At 39.1% G+C, this 22,511-nt stretch overlaps 1 protein-coding gene across 3 annotated transcripts in view; it reads left to right on the forward strand.

Moving 5' to 3' along the window:
* The window catches only part of LOC143626149 (CASP-like protein 1), a 148,517-nt gene extending 126,223 nt beyond the window's left edge, over positions 1 to 22,294 (forward strand). Inside the window, exons 1-3 of one of the 3 annotated variants that reach the window (XM_077096313.1) lie at positions 20,697 to 21,018; positions 21,111 to 21,240; positions 21,937 to 22,284. In XM_077096313.1, coding sequence (XP_076952428.1) covers positions 20,759 to 21,018; positions 21,111 to 21,240; positions 21,937 to 22,155 — 609 coding nt within the window. In that variant the 5' untranslated portion in view covers positions 20,697 to 20,758 and the 3' untranslated portion in view covers positions 22,156 to 22,284. Of the gene's footprint in view, positions 1 to 20,696; positions 21,019 to 21,110; positions 21,241 to 21,936 lie in introns of those variants that run through there. The other 2 variants (XM_077096312.1, XM_077096311.1) reach the window with 2 other exon arrangements.
* Positions 22,295 to 22,511: the final 217 nt, after the last annotated feature.

Here is a 22,511-nt window from a genome sequence, read left to right on the forward strand (position 1 = left end):
CAAAACCTTGTTGTGCTGAATGGGATGATCAATCCCGAGTAACCATGCTTTATGTTTGTGTTTAAAAAAAAATAATAAAAAAAATAATAAAATAAAATAAAATAAATGTCACTATCGTTTAGAATTATGTCGGTTGCCTTAGTTTGAAGAACATTTCTTCGGATATGTTTGGTCCTCATTTCTACTTGTAGAATCTGAGGATAGCCATTAACCAGATAACTGAGAGTGACCGGGGCGGTTTATGATGTGTTTTTATTCTTTTGTTGAAAATTAGTCGATCATACTTAGTTAGAAGGACACATACTTGTATGTGGTCGGTCCAGCTGATCCATTGGATCTTCGGGATAGCCGTTTACCTGAAGACTTTGTTTTGGTCAGGGGGATTGAAGTTAAAATTTTTTGCGGGAGATGAAATTATTTTTCAAGTCTACTACTTCGTAAGAAGTTACTTTACTATGTTTGACAGAAAATTGATCCAACCTTGGAAAGTGATAGATATACTGATTCTGTGTGCTTAACTAGTAAAGTTATTAGGCTTAAAAGACTTTAGAACAGTCATTGTATGTCATGGTAGCTTTTTATGGTGCGTAAAAGTAGAAGTGATACTAACTAAATCTACTCGATTTTACGTGGAAACTCCTTAAGAGTTGTGCATGTCTTCATATATATCTTTCCGAATGATAGGCAGAAAAGCGATTGTTGGAGCATTTTGTGACCGTCGCTATGCAATTCTGACCAGCGGAACGCCACAGGCGAAGTTAGCACAACTTCGCCTTAGGCGAAGTTAGAACAACTTCGCCATAGGCGAAGTTATAACAACTTCGCCTACTGAAGCCCAGGTCCGAGAATGTTTTATATATATATACGTGTGTCTTGTTTAGGTTTAGTAATCCAGAAATTAGTGTGTGTTTTGAGCAGTTTGTTTGGAGAGAGTAAGAGACAAGGAGAGTCGTGTGAGACGACCCGAGGTAGAGCTCACCTCGGGTCAGTCGTGTTTTCTGTTTGGTTACGGTATGTAACGTGTTTTGATTATTATATAAGAATCTGCATATTAGATTATCCCGTTCTTGTATTTGTTCGTGTACGTGTTTGTGTTCTTCATCTTTACACCAATAAACGAGTCTAGGAGGATTCCGCACTCCTAGACCTCGTGCGGATCTCGTATCGATCGGCGACGCCCCAGGGGGACTTACATGTGGTATCAGAGCCTTAGGCTCTTATGCTATGGTTCGAGATCTGCGTTTTGGTGTTTCTGGCACGATTCTGATGTGTTCTTGGCTGAACAGCGCCGCAGGCGAAGTTATGGGGTTCAGGCGAAGTTGTCTCTTAAATTTTAGGGTTTAGGCGAAGATATAAGGTTAAGCGAAGTTATCCACAACTTCGCCTACCTCACAAGTTCGCTTATCAGTCAGGCGATGTTATGGAATAGGCGAAGTTATGGACAGGCGAAGTTAACGAGAAAAAAAAAAAAAAAAAAAAAAAAAAAAAAAGAGTGTTTTGGAGTTTTCGTCTGTATGGCCAGGTGTACACGATTATTGTGAGACCGGAGATGTTGTTCCGTCAACGAGTGAAACTTGTTATCTCTGGGTCTTACGTGTGAACAAATACGTGTCAACTCTGGATATGGAGTTGAGTTTGTGAATGGGATATTGATTGAAACTGGATATTGACACATATTTGGGTGTTTGTGGGCAATGAAATTGTTGTTGTTCGAGGTTGACCAACTGAAGAAAGTCAAATTGAACTGAAGGTTTTTGTCATTACTGGATTGCGGTCAGAGCATATTATTTATGTTATTTTCAAGGCGTTCGAGAATTGGATCCTGAAACGTGATGCTTATTTATTAGAGTGAAAATTCTGGAACAAGTTGGATTTAATAGGGAACTAAAGTGTTTATGTTCTTGATCGTTATCCCTGGTGATTGAAGATGCTTCGGATTAATTAATGGTCATGTGTTAGATTCTGTCAAGGTGGTTTTGTGATGAAATTGATCACTTGATGTTGAGTAGTTGAAGATTAAACCTTATCGTATGCCGACGAGTTTGTGAAGTTGTGGAGGAAGCCCAACTTCACGTGTTGGTGAAGTCAGATGGACTCACGTGATTGGTTGAGATGATCTATTGGCACGAGGATGCATGCATTTCAAAGACCTCAATCGTTATAGTCGGAGAAGCTTACACTGAAGGGAAGATCTGATATGGAAGACGCTGGGTGATTGGTAGATTGGTGAAGCTACATGACAGATTCAGACACGGCTGGTTGACTGCAAACAGAAGATCATCAGTTAAGAGGGGGACTGTTGGTGCATGTCGTGTAACAGATGATCTTTTGTGTTTGTTAGAATTGAGAGCAACGGTCAAAGGGGAGACTGTTGGTACATTTTGTGACCGTCGCTATGCAATTCTAACCAGCGGAACGCCACAGGCGAAGTTAGCACAACTTCGCCTACTGAAGCCCAGGCCCGAGAATGTTTTATATATATATACGTGTGTCTTGTTTAGGTTTAGTAATCCAGAAATTAGTGTGTGTTTTGAGCAGTTTGTTTGGAGAGAGTAAGAGACAAGGAGAGTCGTGTGAGACGACCCGAGGTAGAGCTCACCTCGGGTCAGTCGTGTTTTCTGTTTGGTTACGGTATGTAACGTGTTTTGATTATTATATAAGAATCTGCAGGATTTGATTATCCCGTTCTTGTATTTGTTCGTGTACGTGTTTGTGTTCTTCATCTTTACACCAATAAACGAGTCTAGGAGGATTCCGCACTCCTAGACCTCGTGCGGATCTCGTATCGATCGGCGACGCCCCAGGGGGACTTACAGCGATTACCCAGTCATACACGAGCCCGTGAGTGTTCTGATTCCCGTGAAGATAGCGTGTCAAGACACTGCAGTGATCCAGATTCGGGACTTGCAGTTGTTTTCTACTTGAAGTTGTGTATATACATATTAAAAAAAAAAAAAAATTTAGAGTTTATAAGGTTAATGATTCTCAATCAAGACGCAAGAAGGTGAACGGGAAACAGAGTCTAAGATCGAAGAGTAATTGTTACTTAATCAGACACTACGGGTCGAGGTCAATTCGGGGTGACTTGGGTAAAGCCAAATACGCTTTGAGAATAGATAGGAGGCATCATAATCTCTGAGTTGTTGCCCACTTAAGTTTTGAGCTTAATTGAACCTAACTCGTATCACAGAAACGATGAAAACCATTTTAAGTATATTACCTGCTTACAACCTGTTTCTTTATGTCATAATACAGCTGAACACGGATTTGTGTGACAGTCACGTAATTAGTATGATTCCTGTTCGGATCTTTTCTAAAACATGGTAGTCCCTGTCGAGACTGAAATTTGATCCCGTGTACTTTAATTTTTCAAATTTTCGTTACTTATGTAGTTGTATGATTTTATACGTGGTTACTTGGTCTTGATCGTATCATTTAACGCTTTAAAGGATGTTTTAAGACTTAATTGCAACTTGTTCAAATTATGGGGTTTGTTTTGAAAAATTTTAATATCAGCGAAGTTCTGCATAACTTCGCCTGATAGGCGAAGTTATCCACAACTTCGCCGGTACATCTGTGGCCCTATATAAAGAAGTTTTAAGGTCAGACATGTTCATTATTTCAAAACCAGCGAACTTACAACCTGTCAACCTAGGCGAACTTATCGATCATCTGTGTTTTTCTTACTTCGATTCTAATCAAATTCAAGGTGTGTAGGGTTCGATTATCATATTATCATTGTCTATTGAGGTTAATCATCGGTCGTTTCGACTCGATTCATGACCTCGTTCTTTCGAACCTTAAACACCTGATTTCAAACTTGTAATTACGTGATAGTAATTAACTTGAACGTCTAAAACTTCATAAAATCATGTGTTTCGGAGTCCTCGATCTCCAATTTCATCATCTACACGTCGTTTGATAAACCTAACTGTTGCCGATTCGAATTCGGCGAAGTTACAGTTTAGGCGAAGTTATCCATAACTTCGCCTGAGGTTTAACTTCGCCTGATAATAGTTTTTGAAACAGTTTAGGAGGCGATGTTGTGGTTTGGCGAAGTTCTCATTAACTTCGCCTGGACCTTTATACTTAACAGTTAACAGACGAAGTTCAAGTTGAAGCGAAGTTATTTCCCAACTTGGCCCCACCTTTAACTTCGCCTGTACAGAATAGATCACAACTTCGCTCATGGTAACAGGTGAACTTGTGATTTGCTTTGACGTTTATCTAACTTAACCTGTTTGTTGCAGATATGGCTGCTGTTGCTGGAGCAGGTGGTGCAGGCGGTGATGACGGAGGTGATAACCAAAGACAGTTCTTCCCGGGTCACAACATGTATATAACATTAGACCCGGAGGCGAGCGGAGTTGATGATTTCCGCGAAATCATCACATTCCTTTTACGCTCGCGTATATTCCACGCGATTACAACAACTCTGCCGATATCCTTGCCCAACATTGAGGATTTTTGGCAGACAGTGGAATATGACTGTAGAGTCGAGCCCCCGGTGATGCGCGCAACAGTCAACAATCAGATTGTTCAGTTCTCTTCTGAACAAATCCGGGTAGCTTTACGGTTTGGAAATGAGACGAGGGATGACCCGACAGAGTTTGTAGCTCATTTCCGTGATGGAGCGTTTTTGAGGATGGGATACTCTGGTCCCTTGGGGGATTCGCAGAGAATGAAAGGATTCTTGCTTGACCAGTGGCGCTTTCTCATGAATGTTATGATAGTATGCATGTCAGGGAGAAAGGCGGGCACTGATGGCATGGGCGCGACCATGCAGTCGGCGATGACTGCTCTGACTTACAACAAGCGATACAGCTTTAGTCAGATGGTCTTTTATGAGATTGATCGTCAAAGAAGAGCGATGGCGCGTGAGCGATTTATCATGTATCCAAGATTTCTTCAAATGATCTTGAATCATGTTGCTCCAACGCTTCCTCAGCGCCGTCCGATCCGATACGTTGAAAGTGTGAATAAACGGATCTTCGCCCAATGCAGATCCTCCAGTGCGAGGAGCAAACCTGAGCTCCGTCCTCGCCATACTCCACTTTTTGGGTACTTGATCAACCTGGGGTATGTGCCTGCTCGTGGGGATGAGTTTAGGGACCCGGCACCACAACAGGCATGAGCACCTCAAGTTATACCTGCTGCACCTGTTGTGTCACCGGAGGAGAACGTGGACCTTGATGCAGAATTTGGTGGTCAAGGCTTCTTTGATATGGATCGGGTGGATCCAGAGGAAAACGTACAGGTCTCGGTAGCCCAAGTGTCGACTGTGAATGTTACTAGGACAGCTGCTACGGTGGCTGGTTCTGATTCTGATGATGAAGTGGCAGAGGCGAGAAGGATTATGGTGACTCGAGAAAGACTACATGGGAAAAGAAAGAGAACAGATGATGATAACGAGTCAGATTATGAAGAAGAGGTACAACAGTTGATCCGGAGGTCAAGAAGGGAACGGATAGGTGCAGGATCTGGAGCCGGTGAGAGCTCTAGGGTGGTACGTTTCACTCCACCAGCACTATCCGGTATGACAATGGTTCCCTCATCACTACAGGTTACAAGGCCAAGCGCTACGGATGTTCCCGTGGTGGCTACCTCATCTACATTTGGCCTCCCACCCACTACTTTCCAACTTTCGGCTCCGGAAATCATTTCGTTGCCGCCTCCGACTGTTACTCCATCGGAGGTCGTGGCACAATTTATCGAGTCGACTGTTGTGGCCACTGCAGGGTTATCAATGACGATACCACCTGCGGTTACGTCTATTTCTACTTCTGAGGTCCCGGTGACATCGGAAATTCCTCCTCAGTACACTCACGATATATCACATATGAGGTTCGATTTCGATGCAACCTTATCAAACTTAGAGCGAATAGCAGCACTTGAACGGGTCGTGGCAGAACAATCAAGGGTGAATCTTATCCAGACCCAGGCTATTCAACGCCTAGTTGCAGAGAATCAGATGCAGTCGTCCCTGCTGGTAGAACATGGAAAAATCTTAGATGCTCTGAAGGAGTTCTTGGCATCTCAGGGGGAGACGAGCTGTAAAGGCGATGAGTTGAGGAGAAAGAGACGAAATGATAGAGACGATAATCCCAATGCGTCGAAAGATGCAGGTGGTGAGTTGCCAAGAACTGATCAAGCTCTTGGAACTTCCACAACTCAGGGGGAGTCGACAACTGCAGCTGGTGGTGATGATGTGGTGATAGTGGACGTAGAGGAGATGGATGATGAATTGGTTGGTGATGATGATGTACTACCGAGTGATGTGATAGAGAATATTGGAGAAGAGATTGTGATTGATAATGAGATTGAAGAGGGAGAGATAGTAGAAGAGAATGTGGAGCATGAGATACCAGATGTTGAGAAGATAGATATGAGTCAACAGATTGGAAGTGATGAGACTGAATGGGAAGAGCAGCCTAGATGGAAAGAAGGCTATGCTCAGTGGTTCGTCAAAACGAAGAAACCGGCGGTCCCTACAATGTTTAAGAAGAGTTACAACATTAAAGGCTATGCTGAAGCGAAGAAAGGGATTATTTGCTGGATATATGATGAGCAGTTGAGGCTCTTCGTGATTAAAAGGTATGACGGCGTTCAGTACTTTAAAAGGATGTTGAGATCGTTGAATACACTGCCAGAATGTGAAGTGAAAGACTTAGCCAGATTGGGATTGATAAACAGAAGTGACGATAATATGGCTAGAGTCATTGGGAAGATTGTGTGGAAAGAGAGTATAAAAGAGAAGAAATTTGAGCTGTTGAAACCACAAAAGGGAAAACTTGTTGAAGACAAGGATAGAGGGTTAAGAGCTGATGGAAAACCTTGGATGATTATGAAGTATAAACCGATCCGGTGTTTGAAAGAAGTACCGATGAAATTAATGCCCAAGGACGTGCTTAAAGACCTAAAGTGGTGGTATGTAGATTGTGAGACAGCTGAGGCAGTGATGGAAGACGAGGATGAACAAGAGGTGCTAAGAGTTTATGATCCGATGCACTTGGTAAACTTATCGCAAGCTGATTTGCAGGTGTTGAACGATAAGAAGATATTTTATATTCCTGCTTGGAAAGACGAAGCGAGGAAATATCAAAGAGTTGTCTCGGTTTGTGTTCGAGAAGGAGTGCATGCTTGAAGATACAAGATTGAAGATTACTAGACACGTGTTTGAAGCTAAAGAGATGAAGCTACTGCCAAGGGGGAGTCTGTTGGTGCATGATGTCAGTAGTTCAGTGTCGAGTGTCTGTAATCGTGTTAGTTAGATTTGTGTTTGTATGTAAGCGAAGTTGCTAACAAGTTCGCTGATATGGGCGAACTTGTTAGACAAGCGAAGTTAGGGACAACTTCGCCTGAACATGCCAGGCGAAGTTGTCGTGTCTATATAAGCTGTTTTGTTTTACGGCTTATTCATTAATCAAGTTATTCCAGTTCATTCGTGTATTCGAGAGAGAGAGTCTGTATTAGTGATCTTGTTATCACGTGTTTACGGTTGGAATACAACGTGTGTTTGATTATCGTATCGTTTTCTATACTCGTAACGTCTTACGTAGGGATTCCGCACCTACGTAGAACGCGATATCTCGTGTAGATCCGGCTGGGAACCTACAGATGTACCTTAAGCGTGAGGGAGAGTGGCCAACCTCTTAGACATTGAACCTCTTATTGAAACCTGTATTGTTACTTAAAACTTGGAAGAGAAAAATCGTTAAGAATACATTATCCTTAAAATAATAAGAATTTGAAAAGAATAGGTAATCAGATAGATATTACCAATTTTGGGATCCTTGACCCTTTAAGGATACTTGATCCTGATCAGAAAAAGTATTTCTTGAGGTGGATAGCATTCCATGCTCTTGGTAACCTGTTGCCTTCCATAGTGAGCAAATGATATGCCCCCTTTCCTGCCTCCGACTAGATCAGATAAGTACCTTCCCATTTGGGTGCTAACTTCCCATCAGCCGGATTTGTTGTGTTTTGGAAGGCTTTCCTCAATACTAGATCTCCTTCTTGAAATCTTCTGACTCTGATATTTTTGTTGTATGCCCCAGCTAGCCTTTGTTGATAAGCTGTCATTCTAATCTTTGCTAGGTCTCTGAGTTCTTCTATATTATCTAAGTCTTCAAGAAGGATTCCTTCGTTGGCTTCAGGATCACGGATGCTGGTTCTTGTAGTAGGGACCACCATTTCTGTGGGAATCACTGTTTCTGATCCAAACACTAAAGAGAAGGGTGTTTGGCCTGTTGCATTTTTGGGCGTAGTCCTGTCGGCCCAAAGAACATAAGGAAGTTCTTCAACCCATTTTCCCTTTTTGGATCCTAGTTTCTTCTTTAGATTGTTGATGATGATCTTGCTGCTAGACTCTGCTTGGCTATTAGCTTGAGGATGCACTGGAGTAGAGGTAATCATCCTGATGCCCCAACTGTCACAAAAGTTAGTGGTTCTTTTCCCGATAAACTGGGAACCATTGTCACAAACAATTTCAAAAGGAATACCAAATCTAGTTATAATATTTCGTTTAATAAAGGATATAACTTCCCTTTATCGGACTTGCACGAATGCTTCTGCTTCAATCCATTTGGAGAAGTAGTCTGTCATGGCAAGCATAAAGACCTTTCCACCTGGAGCCTTTGGTAGCTTCCCAACAATGTCCATTTCCCATTTCATGAAAGGCCATGAAGAGGATATAGGATACATTGGTTCTGCTGGTTGATGAAGGATATTTGCATGCCTTTGGCAGGCATCACACTTCTTCGAATACTCTACTACATCCTTCTTCATTGTCGGCCAGAAGTACCCAGTTCTAAGTATCCTGGAGAATAATGCCCTTCCTCCTGTGTGGTTGCCGCAATCTCGTTCGTGAAAGTCTTTAAGTACTTCTTGGATTTCAGGATCCTCGATGCACCTCAAGTATGGACCTGCAATAGATTTTCTGTAGAGCATATCATCTAATAAATATATTGAGATACCTTGAGTTTGAAGGACTTGGGATTCTCTGTGGCTGGAATTTCTCCAGTCTGAATGCAGTTCTTGATTGGATGGATCCATGATCCTTTATTGTTTGAGGATAAAGGATCCCAGAGTACGACTTCTTTATCATTTGTTATCTCTCCCACTCCATGTTCTTCTATTGCTGTCAAGAGAATGTGGATTATTGGGATTTTCAAATCTTCAGGAATCTTCATAGATGAGGCTAAGTTTTCTAAGGCATCTACCCCAGCGTTTTCTTCCCTTGGTACCTGTGTTATACTAAATATTTCGAAGGATTTTGATAATTCCTTCACAATATCAAAATATTTCATTAGTTTTTCACCTTTAACAGCATACGAACCGTTAAAGTGGTTAGTTATCAATAAAGAATCTACATAAACTTGAATATACCTGATCCTCATGCTTTTGGCTAATTGCAAACCTGCGATTAAAGCCTCGTATTCTGCTTCATTGTTTGTTGCCTAGAACTCACAAGCTATGGATTGGGGTAATATGTCCACCTGTGGCGATTTCAGTAGGATCCCTAATCATGTTCCCCTTACGTTAGGTTCTCCATCTGTGAATAGTATCCAAGGATCCTTGGTCTTTTCTAGTTGTTGGACTTCCAAGTCAGCCTCTTTTTGTAGATCACTGGTGAAATCAGCCACAAAGTCCGCTAGTGCTTGAGACTTGATTGTTGTTCTTGGCTCATATTGGATATCATATGCACTCATTTTACAGCCCACTTAGCCATTCTACATGACAACTCTGGTTTTCTAAGAACATTCTTTACAGGATAGTTAGTTCTCAAAATAATAGGGTGAGTTTCGAAATAATGTCTCAGTTTAGTGGAAGCCATAATAAGTGCAAGAATTAGTTTTTCTAAATGAGAATACCTGGACTCCGCATCTAGAAGACTTTTACTAACATAGTATACAGGATGTTGTTCACCTTCATGATCCTTTACCAAGACTGCACTCACTGCATTTCCTGAGACTGCAAGATATAAATACAAGGATTCTCCATACACAGGTTTCATTGGGGCTGGAGCTGAGGATAAGTAATCCTTCAGTGCTGTAAGTGCAGCTTCATGCTTTGCACTCCACTCGAATTTCTTGTTCTTTCTAAGAATATCATATAAGTCTTTGCACTTCTCAGAAGATCTTGAGATGAATCTATTCAAGGCCGCTATTCTTCCGGTGAGTCTCTGGACGTCTTTGGCATTTGCAGGAGATTTGAGATTGACAATGGCTTCGATTTGCTCCAGACTTGCTTCAATTCCTCTCTTTGTGACAATATATCCCAGAAAATTTCCAGCCTTAACACCGAAGTGGCATTTGGATGGATTTAGTTTCATGTTATAGTGGTCAAGGATATTGAATGCTTCCTCGAGGTCTCTAAGGTGATCCTCAGCTTTCTTTGAATTCACTACCATGTCATCTATGTAGACTTCCATAGTCTTACCCAACTGATCCTTGAACATCATGTTGACTAATCTTTGGTATGTTGCCCCTGCATTTCTTAGTCCAAATGGCATAGCAATATAACAATATATGCCGGTAGGAGTCATGAATGCGGTATCCTCTTGATCAGATGGTTCCATCCGAATTTGTTGAAATCCAGAGGAAGCATCCATAAAGGTAAGCATTTCATGTCATGTCGTTGCATCCACCATGGAGTCTATATGTGGTAACGGGAAAGGATCCTTGGGACATGCCTTGTTTAAATCTGTAAAATCAACGCATACCCTCCACTTTCCATTATTTTTTGAAACTACAACCACATTAGCTAACCATCGAGGATACTTAACCTCTCTGATCATACCGGCCTTAAGAAGTTTTTCAACTTCTTCTTGTATGATCGCGTTCCTCTCAGGAACGAATTTCCTTCGCTTCTGATGGACGGGTTTACTAGAATGATCAAGGCCCAATTTATGAGTAATTACCTCCTTAGAAATACCTGTCATGTCTGAATGTCTGAAGGCAAACGTGGATTTTCGTCGCTTTAGGAAGGATATTATATCCTCCTCGATCTCGTCAGGGATACAGGATCCTAGGAACACCTTCATGTCTGGATCTTCAGGATCTAAAGATACTTCTTTTAGGTCCTGCTCTCGAGCTTCCAGTACATTCCTAGGATTTTGTTGTAATTGCTATGCTATCGTTTGTTTAGTTGTCGGCTTCATGGATGAAGAGTAATAATTCTTGGCCTCCACTTGGTCACCATCTATCCTTACTACTCCCCAAGGGGTTGGTATTTTGATGCATTGGTGGTAGGTTGAGGCCACCGCCTTCATCCCATGGATCCAGGGCCTACCTAAAATAACATTGCAACAAGAAAGGTTATCAATTACACAGAATTTTTTATATGAATTTAACCCTTTAATATAAATTGGAAGGTTGATGTCCCCTAATGTCTTCTTGGTTTCTCCGCTGAAACCGACTAGCACTGATGTTCTAGGGACGATCTTGGAATCTGGAATGTTCATCTTCTTAAGGACATCATGCTGGATGATGTTGACCGAGCTTCCACCGTCCACTAAGATCTTGCGTACATAGTGGTTAGCAATAAATAAAGTAATAATTAAACCATCATGGTGAGAATCCTGGATGTTTAGTTTGTCTTCCTCATCGAAGAAGATCCTTTTGTCTGTCGTTAAAGTGGTGGATACCATTGGTCGGTCTCCGTTGTCCAACTTGATCTCTTTGGCGAGCCTTTTTGCTGCTGAGAAGAAAGTTCCACATATGTCGGATCCTCCAGAGATGAAATTGACCATTCGTACATCCAGTTCATCCTGGTGAGGATCATGGATTCTCGAATCAAAGAATATCCTTTCATCAGTTATTCGAGTAGTGGGGATGAGCGGTCTTCTTTCATCATCCAACTCGAATTCTTTTGTGGGACAAGACGTTTGAATCATGCCGTATTCTCTGGAGACGAAGTTGATCACGTGAGCGTCTGGTGGTGGTGGTGTTGCTTTTTGTGGAAGATCTTCAGGATTCTGGATCTTGGATTTCTTCCTTCCCAAGAGTTCTTTAAAGTGACCCTTACTCAGGAGGTATCCAATTTCCCTCCTTAAGCCAATGCACTCGTCTGTCATGTGACCAAAATCTTCGTGGAAAGCACACCACTTAGACTTGTCTTTGAAGGTGGTAGTCTTCTCGTTCTTTCGGGGCCACCTTGCTTTTTCCCCTAGATCCTTCATGGCACAAATTAAGCCATGGGTATCTACGGAGAAACAATACTAGGAGATGCAGGGATAGTCTTCATCACCATCTCGTACGTTTTGATTGTTGAACTTGGTGTACGGCTTTGAGTTGTTGTTCCTGTATGAGGATCCTTTATTCTTGTCAGGGGAGCCCCCAGACGATCCTGGATCCTCATGTCGTCTTCCAATCGTATGAATCTGAGTGCCATGTTTCTTACTTCATCTAGGTTCCTGCACGGAGTCATCACAAGATCATTATAAAAGGGGGAGCCCTTCTGAAGTCCCATCTTGAATGCTTCAACAGCGGTAGCCATGTCAAGATTAGGGATTTATAGAGCTTCCCTGCCAAACCTTGTAACAAAATCCCTTTAGGATTCATCATAAGGTTGGACAACTCTATATAAATCACTAGTTAACTTCTTAAATTTCCTACTACAAGAAAACTGGCTGTTGAACAAGTTAACTAAATGTGAAAAAGATGTAACAGAATAAGGAGGAAGACTTAGCAGCCATTTAAGTGCAGATCCTGTTAGTGTGGATCCGAAACCCTTGCATAGACAAGCTTCCTTGAGTCTTTCAGGAATTGGGTTGATCTCCATCCTTTCCCTATACTGAGCCACGTGTTCTTCCGGATCAGTGGTTCCATCATATACCTTCATGTTGGGGGTTTGAAAGCGTTTCGGGATCTCCGCATCGCATATAGGTGTAGCAAATCTGGATAGCTTGTGGCTCCCTTCTGGTATATCAGGAATTGGACGGACCACTCCTGGCACGCTGGATATCATATCCTTAAGCTTCTGAAGTTCCCTAGCCATAGCCTGATTGATACCTGTATCCTGCATAGAGACAAGGTTGGTGTCTGAGGATATGTGATTATATGTGTTACCTCTTGGTTGGTTGAACGTTGGCATCCCAGAAGTGTAGTTGGGATAAGAAGAATCTGCGATAGGAGTTGGTCCTCCAGAAGCTATGGTCTGCATGGGGATAATGTCACCTTCATGGACCTCCGAAGACCTTTGATGTTGAACCCCTGAGAATCCTTGACCCTTGAAGAAGGATCCTTGATTGTGGATGAAGGATCCTAGTGGTTGGGAGTTGAAGGATCCTTGAAGATACAATCCGGAGGATCCTGGTTGAAGGATCGATGGTCCTTGCTGAAAGCTTGAGGATCCTTGAGCTGGTTGAACCATGGACTCTTGTTGGAGGATAGATGATCCTGGCTGGAAGATCGAGGATCCTTGAGTATGCTGACCCACAGACCCTGGTTGAAGGATGGATGATCCTTGCTGGAAGAGCGAGGATCCTTGAGTATGTTGAACCACGGATCCTGGAGTAGAGAATTCCAGCACCCTATGCATCAAAGGAGTCTGATCCTCCGCTGGCCTCTTTCTTTTCTTGAGATCTTCAATTTCACGTAGGATCCTCTAGTTGGTTTTGTTCTGCTGCTCCATGTATGCCTTAACTTGTGAAAACATAGCAGAAACCTCATTGTTAGATTTGACCACCGAAGTGGCAGCAGTGGTTTTTGAGCTCTGGAGGACTGGAATTTGTGTCTTGTTTCCAGCCGTGGTGGTCTTTGGAGCTCCTGTGATTGGCGGAGGCATCGGTGGCAAAGTCCTTGATGAGAGAGGAACCGAAGATGGCATGGTTGATGAAGCAGAGGTTGATTGAGAGGCCATTGATAGTGATATGGGTATGAAAAGGTTGAAAATGATAGGAATAATCTGGATTATAGCACCAATTGCCCCACGGTGGGCGCCAAATTGTTTTGGACAAAAATCTGCTAAGGATAATGTATCCAAATCTGTTATGTGAGGTTTAGTGCTAAAATGATAACAACGAATGTATATATGAAATCTTGATGAATTTAGCGATTATATGAACGAAATAGAGATAAACACTGTGATATGATTACGAGGGAAAAAGCCCTTAACCAAAATAGTCTTACTCCGGTCAAAACTTATCGAGGTAATCGTTGGTAAAATAGCTCCGGTCAATGATTAATAGGATAATCTTTGGTCGAAGTACTTTAGTCAATGATCAACAAGGTAACCTTTGGTCGATGAGTATATGGTTATCTTGGTCTCCGGCACAAAAAACCCTCGGACGGTGAAAACTATCACCGTCGAGTTTATTGATTAACAAAGAGTGATTACAAGTGTTTGTGGAGTATACGATCGAGATTACAAGGAAAGCTAGTGTGTAGAGAGAGTGTTTAGTTCTGCTCTAGTGTGTGTAAGTACATGTGTGTTCCTACTCGATCATAACTCGATTATATAAGAAAATACAAATAACAACCTTTCCTAAAAATCCGAAAGTCTTCCACTAACCACTCCATGACTTTGACCACGTGCCTATAACCATCCAGTAGCGAATTAAGTGGAGGACCAAGTCTAGGAACCATTAATATTGATAAATATCAACATTCATATAAGAAACAATCGTTAACAGCACCAAATACCGAGGATCCATGATCCTGACATAGCTCTGGAACTCTTCAGAAGGATAATTGATCCAGACACGTCTTCAAGAATAACATATCCTCAGTACTCAGTTATTTGTGACACAACAAGAAGTCCTATAAATCCGCCACCTTCCCACTATCTTCATCCACGACTTTGACCACGTATTTGACAAGTCCAATAGAGATATATCCGGTGGAGCCGTTATACTTATTAAATAACAACCTACACACAAGAAACAATTGTTAATAATACCAAGTACTGAGGACCACTGATCCTGACAGGATCTGTCGAAGGATAACTGATCCAAGAACATATGTCAGGATAACGTATCCACAGTGTCAAATTTCCATGCCCTAACAATTAGGTAAAGAGTTTTTGAGAAAGTGAAAAACGTTTAATTGATTGTGATTGGTATGAACATCCCATGTTTGACATCTATTTTTGAAAATATAGGTTACATTGAGGGCAATGTTAACCTCAAGTGTGGGGATGAAAAAATGGAAAAGATTGAAATTTTTGGCCTTAGAGGAGCTTGATTGTGCACAAAAGCCGGAATTGTAACTTGTTAATTGTTAATATTATTGTCAAGTAGAGGTCTTTGGTCATGGTCAGTTTTTAAGCTTCTCGAAAGTCTTCCCATTCAAATGTTTTTCGATAAGGAAAATTAAAATGGACCATTTAGATGGGGATAACGAGTCATGGGGACAGGTATACATGTTTCATATCGGCAGCCTAATTCCTCCGGTATGTGTGTGAGATTTGCCTTATATATAATACACACATAATATATAGTATATACACATGTCATATGAGTGCCATTATAGAGAGTCACCAGTATATCCATAATATCTAGAACTTGGTTGTCTCATGCATTTCGAAATCTTAATACCACCACCTGTATAGAGAAATAAGACTGTAGAAACCCCACATTATAATGGCCTTTACATAAATAAAATAAAATAATACTCCATACCCTACATTATCTCCTAGGATCCAAGTTTGTGCCTTTTCCCTTTCGTTTGTTTAAACCTACATTACAAGCTGTGTTAGCCTTGGCCTTTTGTTTTAACCCTGTGGATGAAATCCTGGTATGTTAGAGTTGTATATAAGTTGTTTGTCAAGCATAGTACACAATGTACATATGTCTCGAGTCAGTTGTTTGTATATATTGATGTTAGTATTTGTGAAAAAAGAAAAAAATTGAAAGAGAAAAAAAAAGAAAGAAAAAAAAAGTTGGATAATCAATGTCTGAGTTAGTATCGTTTGTAAATAATAGTGAGTTATTTGTTTATTGAATAAATTGGGTTTCATCCACCATAAGTCACTAAATAAATCCGTTTCCACACCCTAACCTAAGCCACAACAAAACCCTTAGTTTTATTCTCTATGCAACCGGTGGGTAATGGGTGGAGATATGATTTGCTTCCAAGCTAATTACATTGCGTTCATACTTGGTATTGAGGGCAGAGAGATAGTAGCACATCTTTGCTGGTCCAGATATTAAACCGAGAGGAGAGGTTATATTATGAGGGGTATGAACATGTGTGCCTTAACCGGAAACAAAGTACACTCGTTTGGGCGGCTTCATAGTTTTAAAAATCGTATCATTAAATTGTTTGATGGGTTATCAACCTTGATAGTGTCAGTTCTTGGAAATTGGGTATGACCTTATACCTCACTAGTATTAATACTAATAATTGATAAACCATCGATCGAGGTATATGTGTTTCATCATAGTTTTCTTGAGGGAAAGCAAATGGTAAGTGTCGGGATGTGATGTTAGGATGAAATAACGTGCTTTACGTGTTTTATATTGTGCGTTTTACTTGTTTATATGTATCGAACACAAGTACTTTGAATGGTTTTATGTTTACAGGTGATCGAAGCTTAGAAAAGCTTAAAGGAGCGAATTTGGAGCATTCATTATGGAGTGGAAATGAAAGTAATGATATATGATATGATAGAGAATTGAAATACGAAGACGTGGCCGCAAACGGGGAGGAAAACGGAGTTGAAATGAAGATTTAATGAAGAAAACGGTGTTTTGGTGTTGTTGCAGCCGTAAGGCCGTGACCAGTGGCCGTAGCTTACGCCCAGGCATTAGCTACGGTGGTCAGGCCGTAAGCTACGGCCGGGTCCGATGGAAAATCATTAATTTTTTCTTGTTTTTCTTCCATGTTTAAGCCCAATTAAACCCTAAATCGATTATGCTTCATACCCTGACATCCTTGGGCGATTTTGGGGCCATTCTTCACCATCATAACACCTTCTAATTAACATAATCATCCATGTTATCATCATCTCAGCCAAGAATCAAGATTTCCAAGATGCTTATGCTAGGATAAAGCTTCTTTGACCATCTCCGAGTGCAGGGTTGTGTTTGTGGTTAAACTTTTTGGTATTTTGAACCTTGATATTGGATTTGGATTTGTTTAATCATTCGGTTAGTTGAATCTTTACGTTTGTTTGTTTGCTTAAACAATTTTTCGTAATTGAGTGCTTAAGATTGTATCAGTTAATTGGTTTGAGGTCATCAACATTTAGGATTGAGTTCTTATCGTCATTGACCCGTTTATCATTAACCATAACATTGATTTCATTCATCAATACCTAAAACTAGTAATCAATTAGATTATTATTCAGCTGTGCCAATTGTTCGGATTAAATTTTGATAATAAGCAGAGCCAAATATTTAGTCTTTTGCTTATTAATTCAAACAAAAAGATTTCCAAATAGGTTTAATTATTTGTCCAACTTGCTTCACAACCTGAAACCTGGAGATTGGTTATTTCCTCGTAACTGTTTACAAATCAAAGTAACATTATTTTTGCTTAACAAATCTTTCAAACCGTTTGACATCGTCTGTCCACTTAGTTTAATGATTAGCACTTTCCACTAATTCCCTGTGGATTCGACACCTTACTTGCCCTTGCTAGTAAAGGTATTTTATAAATATTTTTGATTGACCTTTCGACATCGATCACCACCACCAGATTATTGTCACACGTAATTTACACTTCATACTCTATCATATACAATTAGTTTCAACTTACACTTTTCTCATATATATTAATTTCAAATTAACTATATATTTTCATTTTGGTATATATGTTTTACTATGATATAGTGTTAAAAAAAATACAACAACAAAAATAAATCTAATAATATAAATAATAATATACCTTGTGAATTAATAAGATATAAATAATGATAAAGAAAATTTTACATTTCATAAATTTCTAAAAACATTTTTAAATACAATATTGAATAGTAACCCGTGTGATTCAGAGAAATGTTAAGATCATTATATTTAAACTTATTCAAAGGTTAACTTATAACATACTAATAGGATAACGAATTTGCATATATATATTTATTGGGGTTTCCAATATAACGTAATTGATTGACTTGATTAAATAGCAATCTGCTCACATGACATCTACGTGACATCCTATGTGGAGGCCATAAAATAATGTCATGCGGAAAAATAATATGGTTTTAATAGTATAGTTAGATTAGATTAGATTTATATATTTATAAATATTTTTAAGGCAAAACTCAAATTTATACTTTTACTTAGCATTCAATAAAAAAACGTCAATATTTCCGTGCCAACGTTTTGATATATGTACATCTAGAGCGCACACTTTGATATTCATTTATTTGGTTCGCATATAGGATGCTAAAAAACACTAATCAGTAATCAACTTGGCTGACCAAATGACATTTAACTTTTGGATTGCATGAAATTGGATAAGGCTTGATATATCCTTAAGATTTTAGGTTCAGTATCTGACTCAGGTGAGTTTTCTCATACTGGTAGGGGACCTCCTTGATAGTGTTTCTAATTGGGTGATCAGAAGAGCCTGAAACATCAAAATTAATATGAACGGTTGACATCACGTCTTAGAAATGTTTAGTCGGATATTTGGAGTAATTTCAAACGTTATTAAAGAAAAATATCAACTTGGCTGTTAATATATACATATATGTTATTAGATTATATGTTATTAGACAGTCTAACCTATTTTTGTTTCTGCTTCGCCCACGTTTGAAGACCAAAGCGAGTAGCCAAGTTTGAATCTCACATCAATACTAGTACTAATGTCACATATATAAATGGTCAACTGTATTTTCATAAAATATTCAAAGGATTTTAAATATATAATTAACAGGTTAAAGTAAATTTTGACACCCGAAGAAAAATTGAACTGTAAAATGTAATCCCATAAAGTGGGCGTGCATATAAGTACAACGTAACAGTTTTTTCATTATTTTAATAACGTAGTTTATGTACTGTCTCAAGGCCGTCTTCGAGAATTTAAATACCTCGGCCGAGCCAAAATAAAAAGGCCCGTAGGCTTTAACGAAAATTTTTTATTCGCTAATCTACATGGATAAAACTTTCATCGACCGCTTTATTATAAGTAGAAACCATTCTGAACATGTAATTATCTCATAAACCATTGCAAATAACCTTATTTTTAACAACAAAAAACATATATATGTAACATGTAAAAAGAGTTTGTGCCCCCGAAACTTATGTCCCTCGGTCGATGGTGCAGCTCGCACACCCTCTGAGCCTCCCCTGTACTGTCTCCTTGCCTTTGGCCTTCTAATATGATGACATAGGAGTGCTGGTTAAGGTTTGATATCTTATAGTCTCAAATTTAAAACCTGGCTTGAGGGGTACACATAATAATTGGTTTTCTAATAATGTTATAAGTCGGGCCTGGAGCGTCACAATATATGAACGGTTGTCATCCAGCCTTAGAATACTCACCCGGGTAAGAGGTTTTCCAAACACCATTTAAAAATGTATTATCTCCCTATTTGTTTTACTATTATCCCTCTTTGTTTCAGTATAAACTCCTTAACAAGAGTTGTATTATTCGAATATAGTTATCATATGAATGAGTTGTGTCGTTCATGTTACTTCATATTATAGGGCCGCGATGTATAGGTTTCATATCTTTTTTATGCTATTCTTACAATATATTTTTTTAGATTTGGCGGTCAAAAGTAATATTATATTATTCTTGATTATATTTTACTTTCAAATTTGTTTGAAGTTTTATGTTGGAATCGTGTGTTATTATCACAAATAAATGTATTTGTTATCAAGATATTTTTTTTCTTTTTTATGTGTTGAGTAATAAATTTTATGTTAGTAAAAGTTGTTATGAGTAGGCGTGTAATGTAAAGATAACAAGTTTTGCATATGTCACGTTGTGGAGATGAATTCGGTTGGTATATGTTAAGTTTGTTACGATACCGATACTAAAATAAAATAATTAATTTGTCAACGCAAAATTCAAGGTGACACTTGTATGGCTTATAATAACAAAATTAACAAACTACAAAGAAAATGAGGTACCGGAAAGTTTTTTTTTTAAATTAAAGTATTTATGAAAATATATGATACTAGTATGAAACATACAAAAATAAATTAGTAACCACTCAAAATAGTATCTGCACTCATATACGACGAAAACATTTAAAAAAACAAAAACAAATGCAATATACTGTAACAAAAAATATGAATTAAAATTAGCATATTTAAAAAAGCATACAATACCGGGACTAAACACAAAAAATAAGTTAGTAAAAATTCAACACAATAACGATACCAAGAAAAACAAACAAAATAAATGATAATCGATGATAACGTCATTCCAGCGCGGTGTTTAACGCAGAAAACGCCGCCATCCTTGCAAAAGTGATGCCACATAGGCGGCCACGTAGGTTTAATGCTGGCGGCATGCTTGTAATGACATTGAATTATTATATATGCTTGTAATGTCCAAAGATAAATTGGTGACTTCCTGCAGTAATAATTTTATTTCTTTAAGCTTGACTAATGGCATTCATGTATAAAACACTTAGTATCTGGCAAAAAAGTTAAATCCTTGGTAGTTAAGAGTTTCCTTAATTTAATAAAAATATATGAGTAACCTGAAATTGCAAATTATATCCTTTAATTATCCACATGCATTAAATATTCAATCAAATATGAGCCCAATTTATTCTTCTATAAATATAACAATGTAGCATACATTCTAACCATAAGCACAAGCTTCTCAGTGCTGATATCAACCATCTAGTGACAATGGCTCCCATTGACACCGCGGTTGACATGGAGATACCAGTGAAGTGGTCAGCCCAACCACCAGAGTACAAGGCTAGTAACGGTGCAGATGGTGTCAAGAACCATGTAGCGGTTGATGCAGCGTTGAGGGCGGTAGTGTTTGCAGCTGGCTTGGCTGCTATCATTGTTATGGTTACTTCTAAGCAGAGCAAGATGATACCAATTTCGCCAACCATGACAATACCCTTGGATGCAAATTGGAATCAGTCACCAGCTTATATGTAAGTAACACTAGTTTTAAAAGGTAACTATAACTCGACCCGAAATGGCGTCCATTAATGTGAGTTATGAACTGTTTTTGCTTATGATGCAGATTCTATGTAGCAGCCTTCTCGGTAGCTTGCTTGTATAGTATCATTACTGGTATTTCATCAGTTTTAACTCTGAAGAAGACGGGAGGAAGCTCGACGAAGCTGAAGTTTCATTTCGCAATACTAGATTCTGTAAGTGCTGCTTGCTTGCATCCTACTAGTTTATTAAAAACCTCCTTCACATAATAATAGAATTGAACGAAGAACAAAAAGGATATTGGTAAATATTCTTTTGTGTTTACATAACTGAAAACAGTCATGCTATAGCTACACAACCCCCGTTTGGTTTTACACCATCAAACAGCCGTCCACAAAACAGTTAGATGGACATTTTGACCAAAAACGTCAAACTTTGAATATTATTGGTTAGACAGTTGTACAACCAATATCCAGACGACCGTTCTGATAATAAATTATCAAACTTTTAAAACTTTTTTGTCAAAACGACCATCCGACCTCTATCAAGTTCTGGCCATATACAGTCAAACTTCATAAAAGTATTGGACAATACGGCCGTCCAAACTCTTTTAGGGCGGTCATCCACAACGATATGAGATTAGATGTCGGACGATGTATCATGTGAGTTTAGCTGACCCCATCTGAAAATCATATCTATTTATGCAGTTATATTTATACAAGGAAACTACAATTAAAAATGACAATACATAAGAGTTTACCAGCTCTTAATAAAGCTAGCCAACTAACAATAATTATAAAACATCAATAAGTACATCTTAATATATATTAAAACTAGAGACATAATAACGAGTAATAAACAAACTTAAAAGTAATGCATGAACTAACAATTAACTTGCCTTGTGTATGCAGCTGTTGCTGGCAATTTTATCTTCAGCATTAGGAGCAGAATTAGGGGTAGCATGGATTGGCCTCAAAGGGAATCATTATTCATTCTGGAAGGAGATCTGCAATGCGTATGGTTCCTTTTGTCATCACTTAGCGGCCACTACCATTATGGCAATCATATCCATCGTTGCGCTTCTACTACTTGTCTGGCGCTCTTTTTACATATTTTCTAAAAAATTGTGAGTCCGTACGTAATATGGTCGATAAGTGAAGATAATAATCTATGTAACGGTTTGATGTTATTTCATTTTCTCCTATTGAACTTCTGTGAGTTCATGTTTTTGCTTTGTACCAAGTTGAATCTGAATTTTATGACCAATAAAGTTTATGCATGATCCATCACTGGTTAGAGTATGCATATGATCCAAGTATAACAGTGACTATTTATTAAATGATTAGGTTGATTAAAGTGACAACTTAAGGTCGCATTGACATATGCTACAAATTAACCAATGTGAATACGTTCAAGGGCATCATGATCAAAATGACCACAAAGGAAATGCGGTTGCACTACAAAAATACAAAATGGGTTATCATTA

The sequence above is a fragment of the Bidens hawaiensis genome, unplaced genomic scaffold, assembly GCF_021521415.1.
Source record: "Bidens hawaiensis isolate Kalapana, Puna unplaced genomic scaffold, B.hawaiensis_p1.1 tig00004283_1, whole genome shotgun sequence".
Lineage (NCBI taxonomy): Eukaryota > Viridiplantae > Streptophyta > Magnoliopsida > Asterales > Asteraceae > Bidens > Bidens hawaiensis.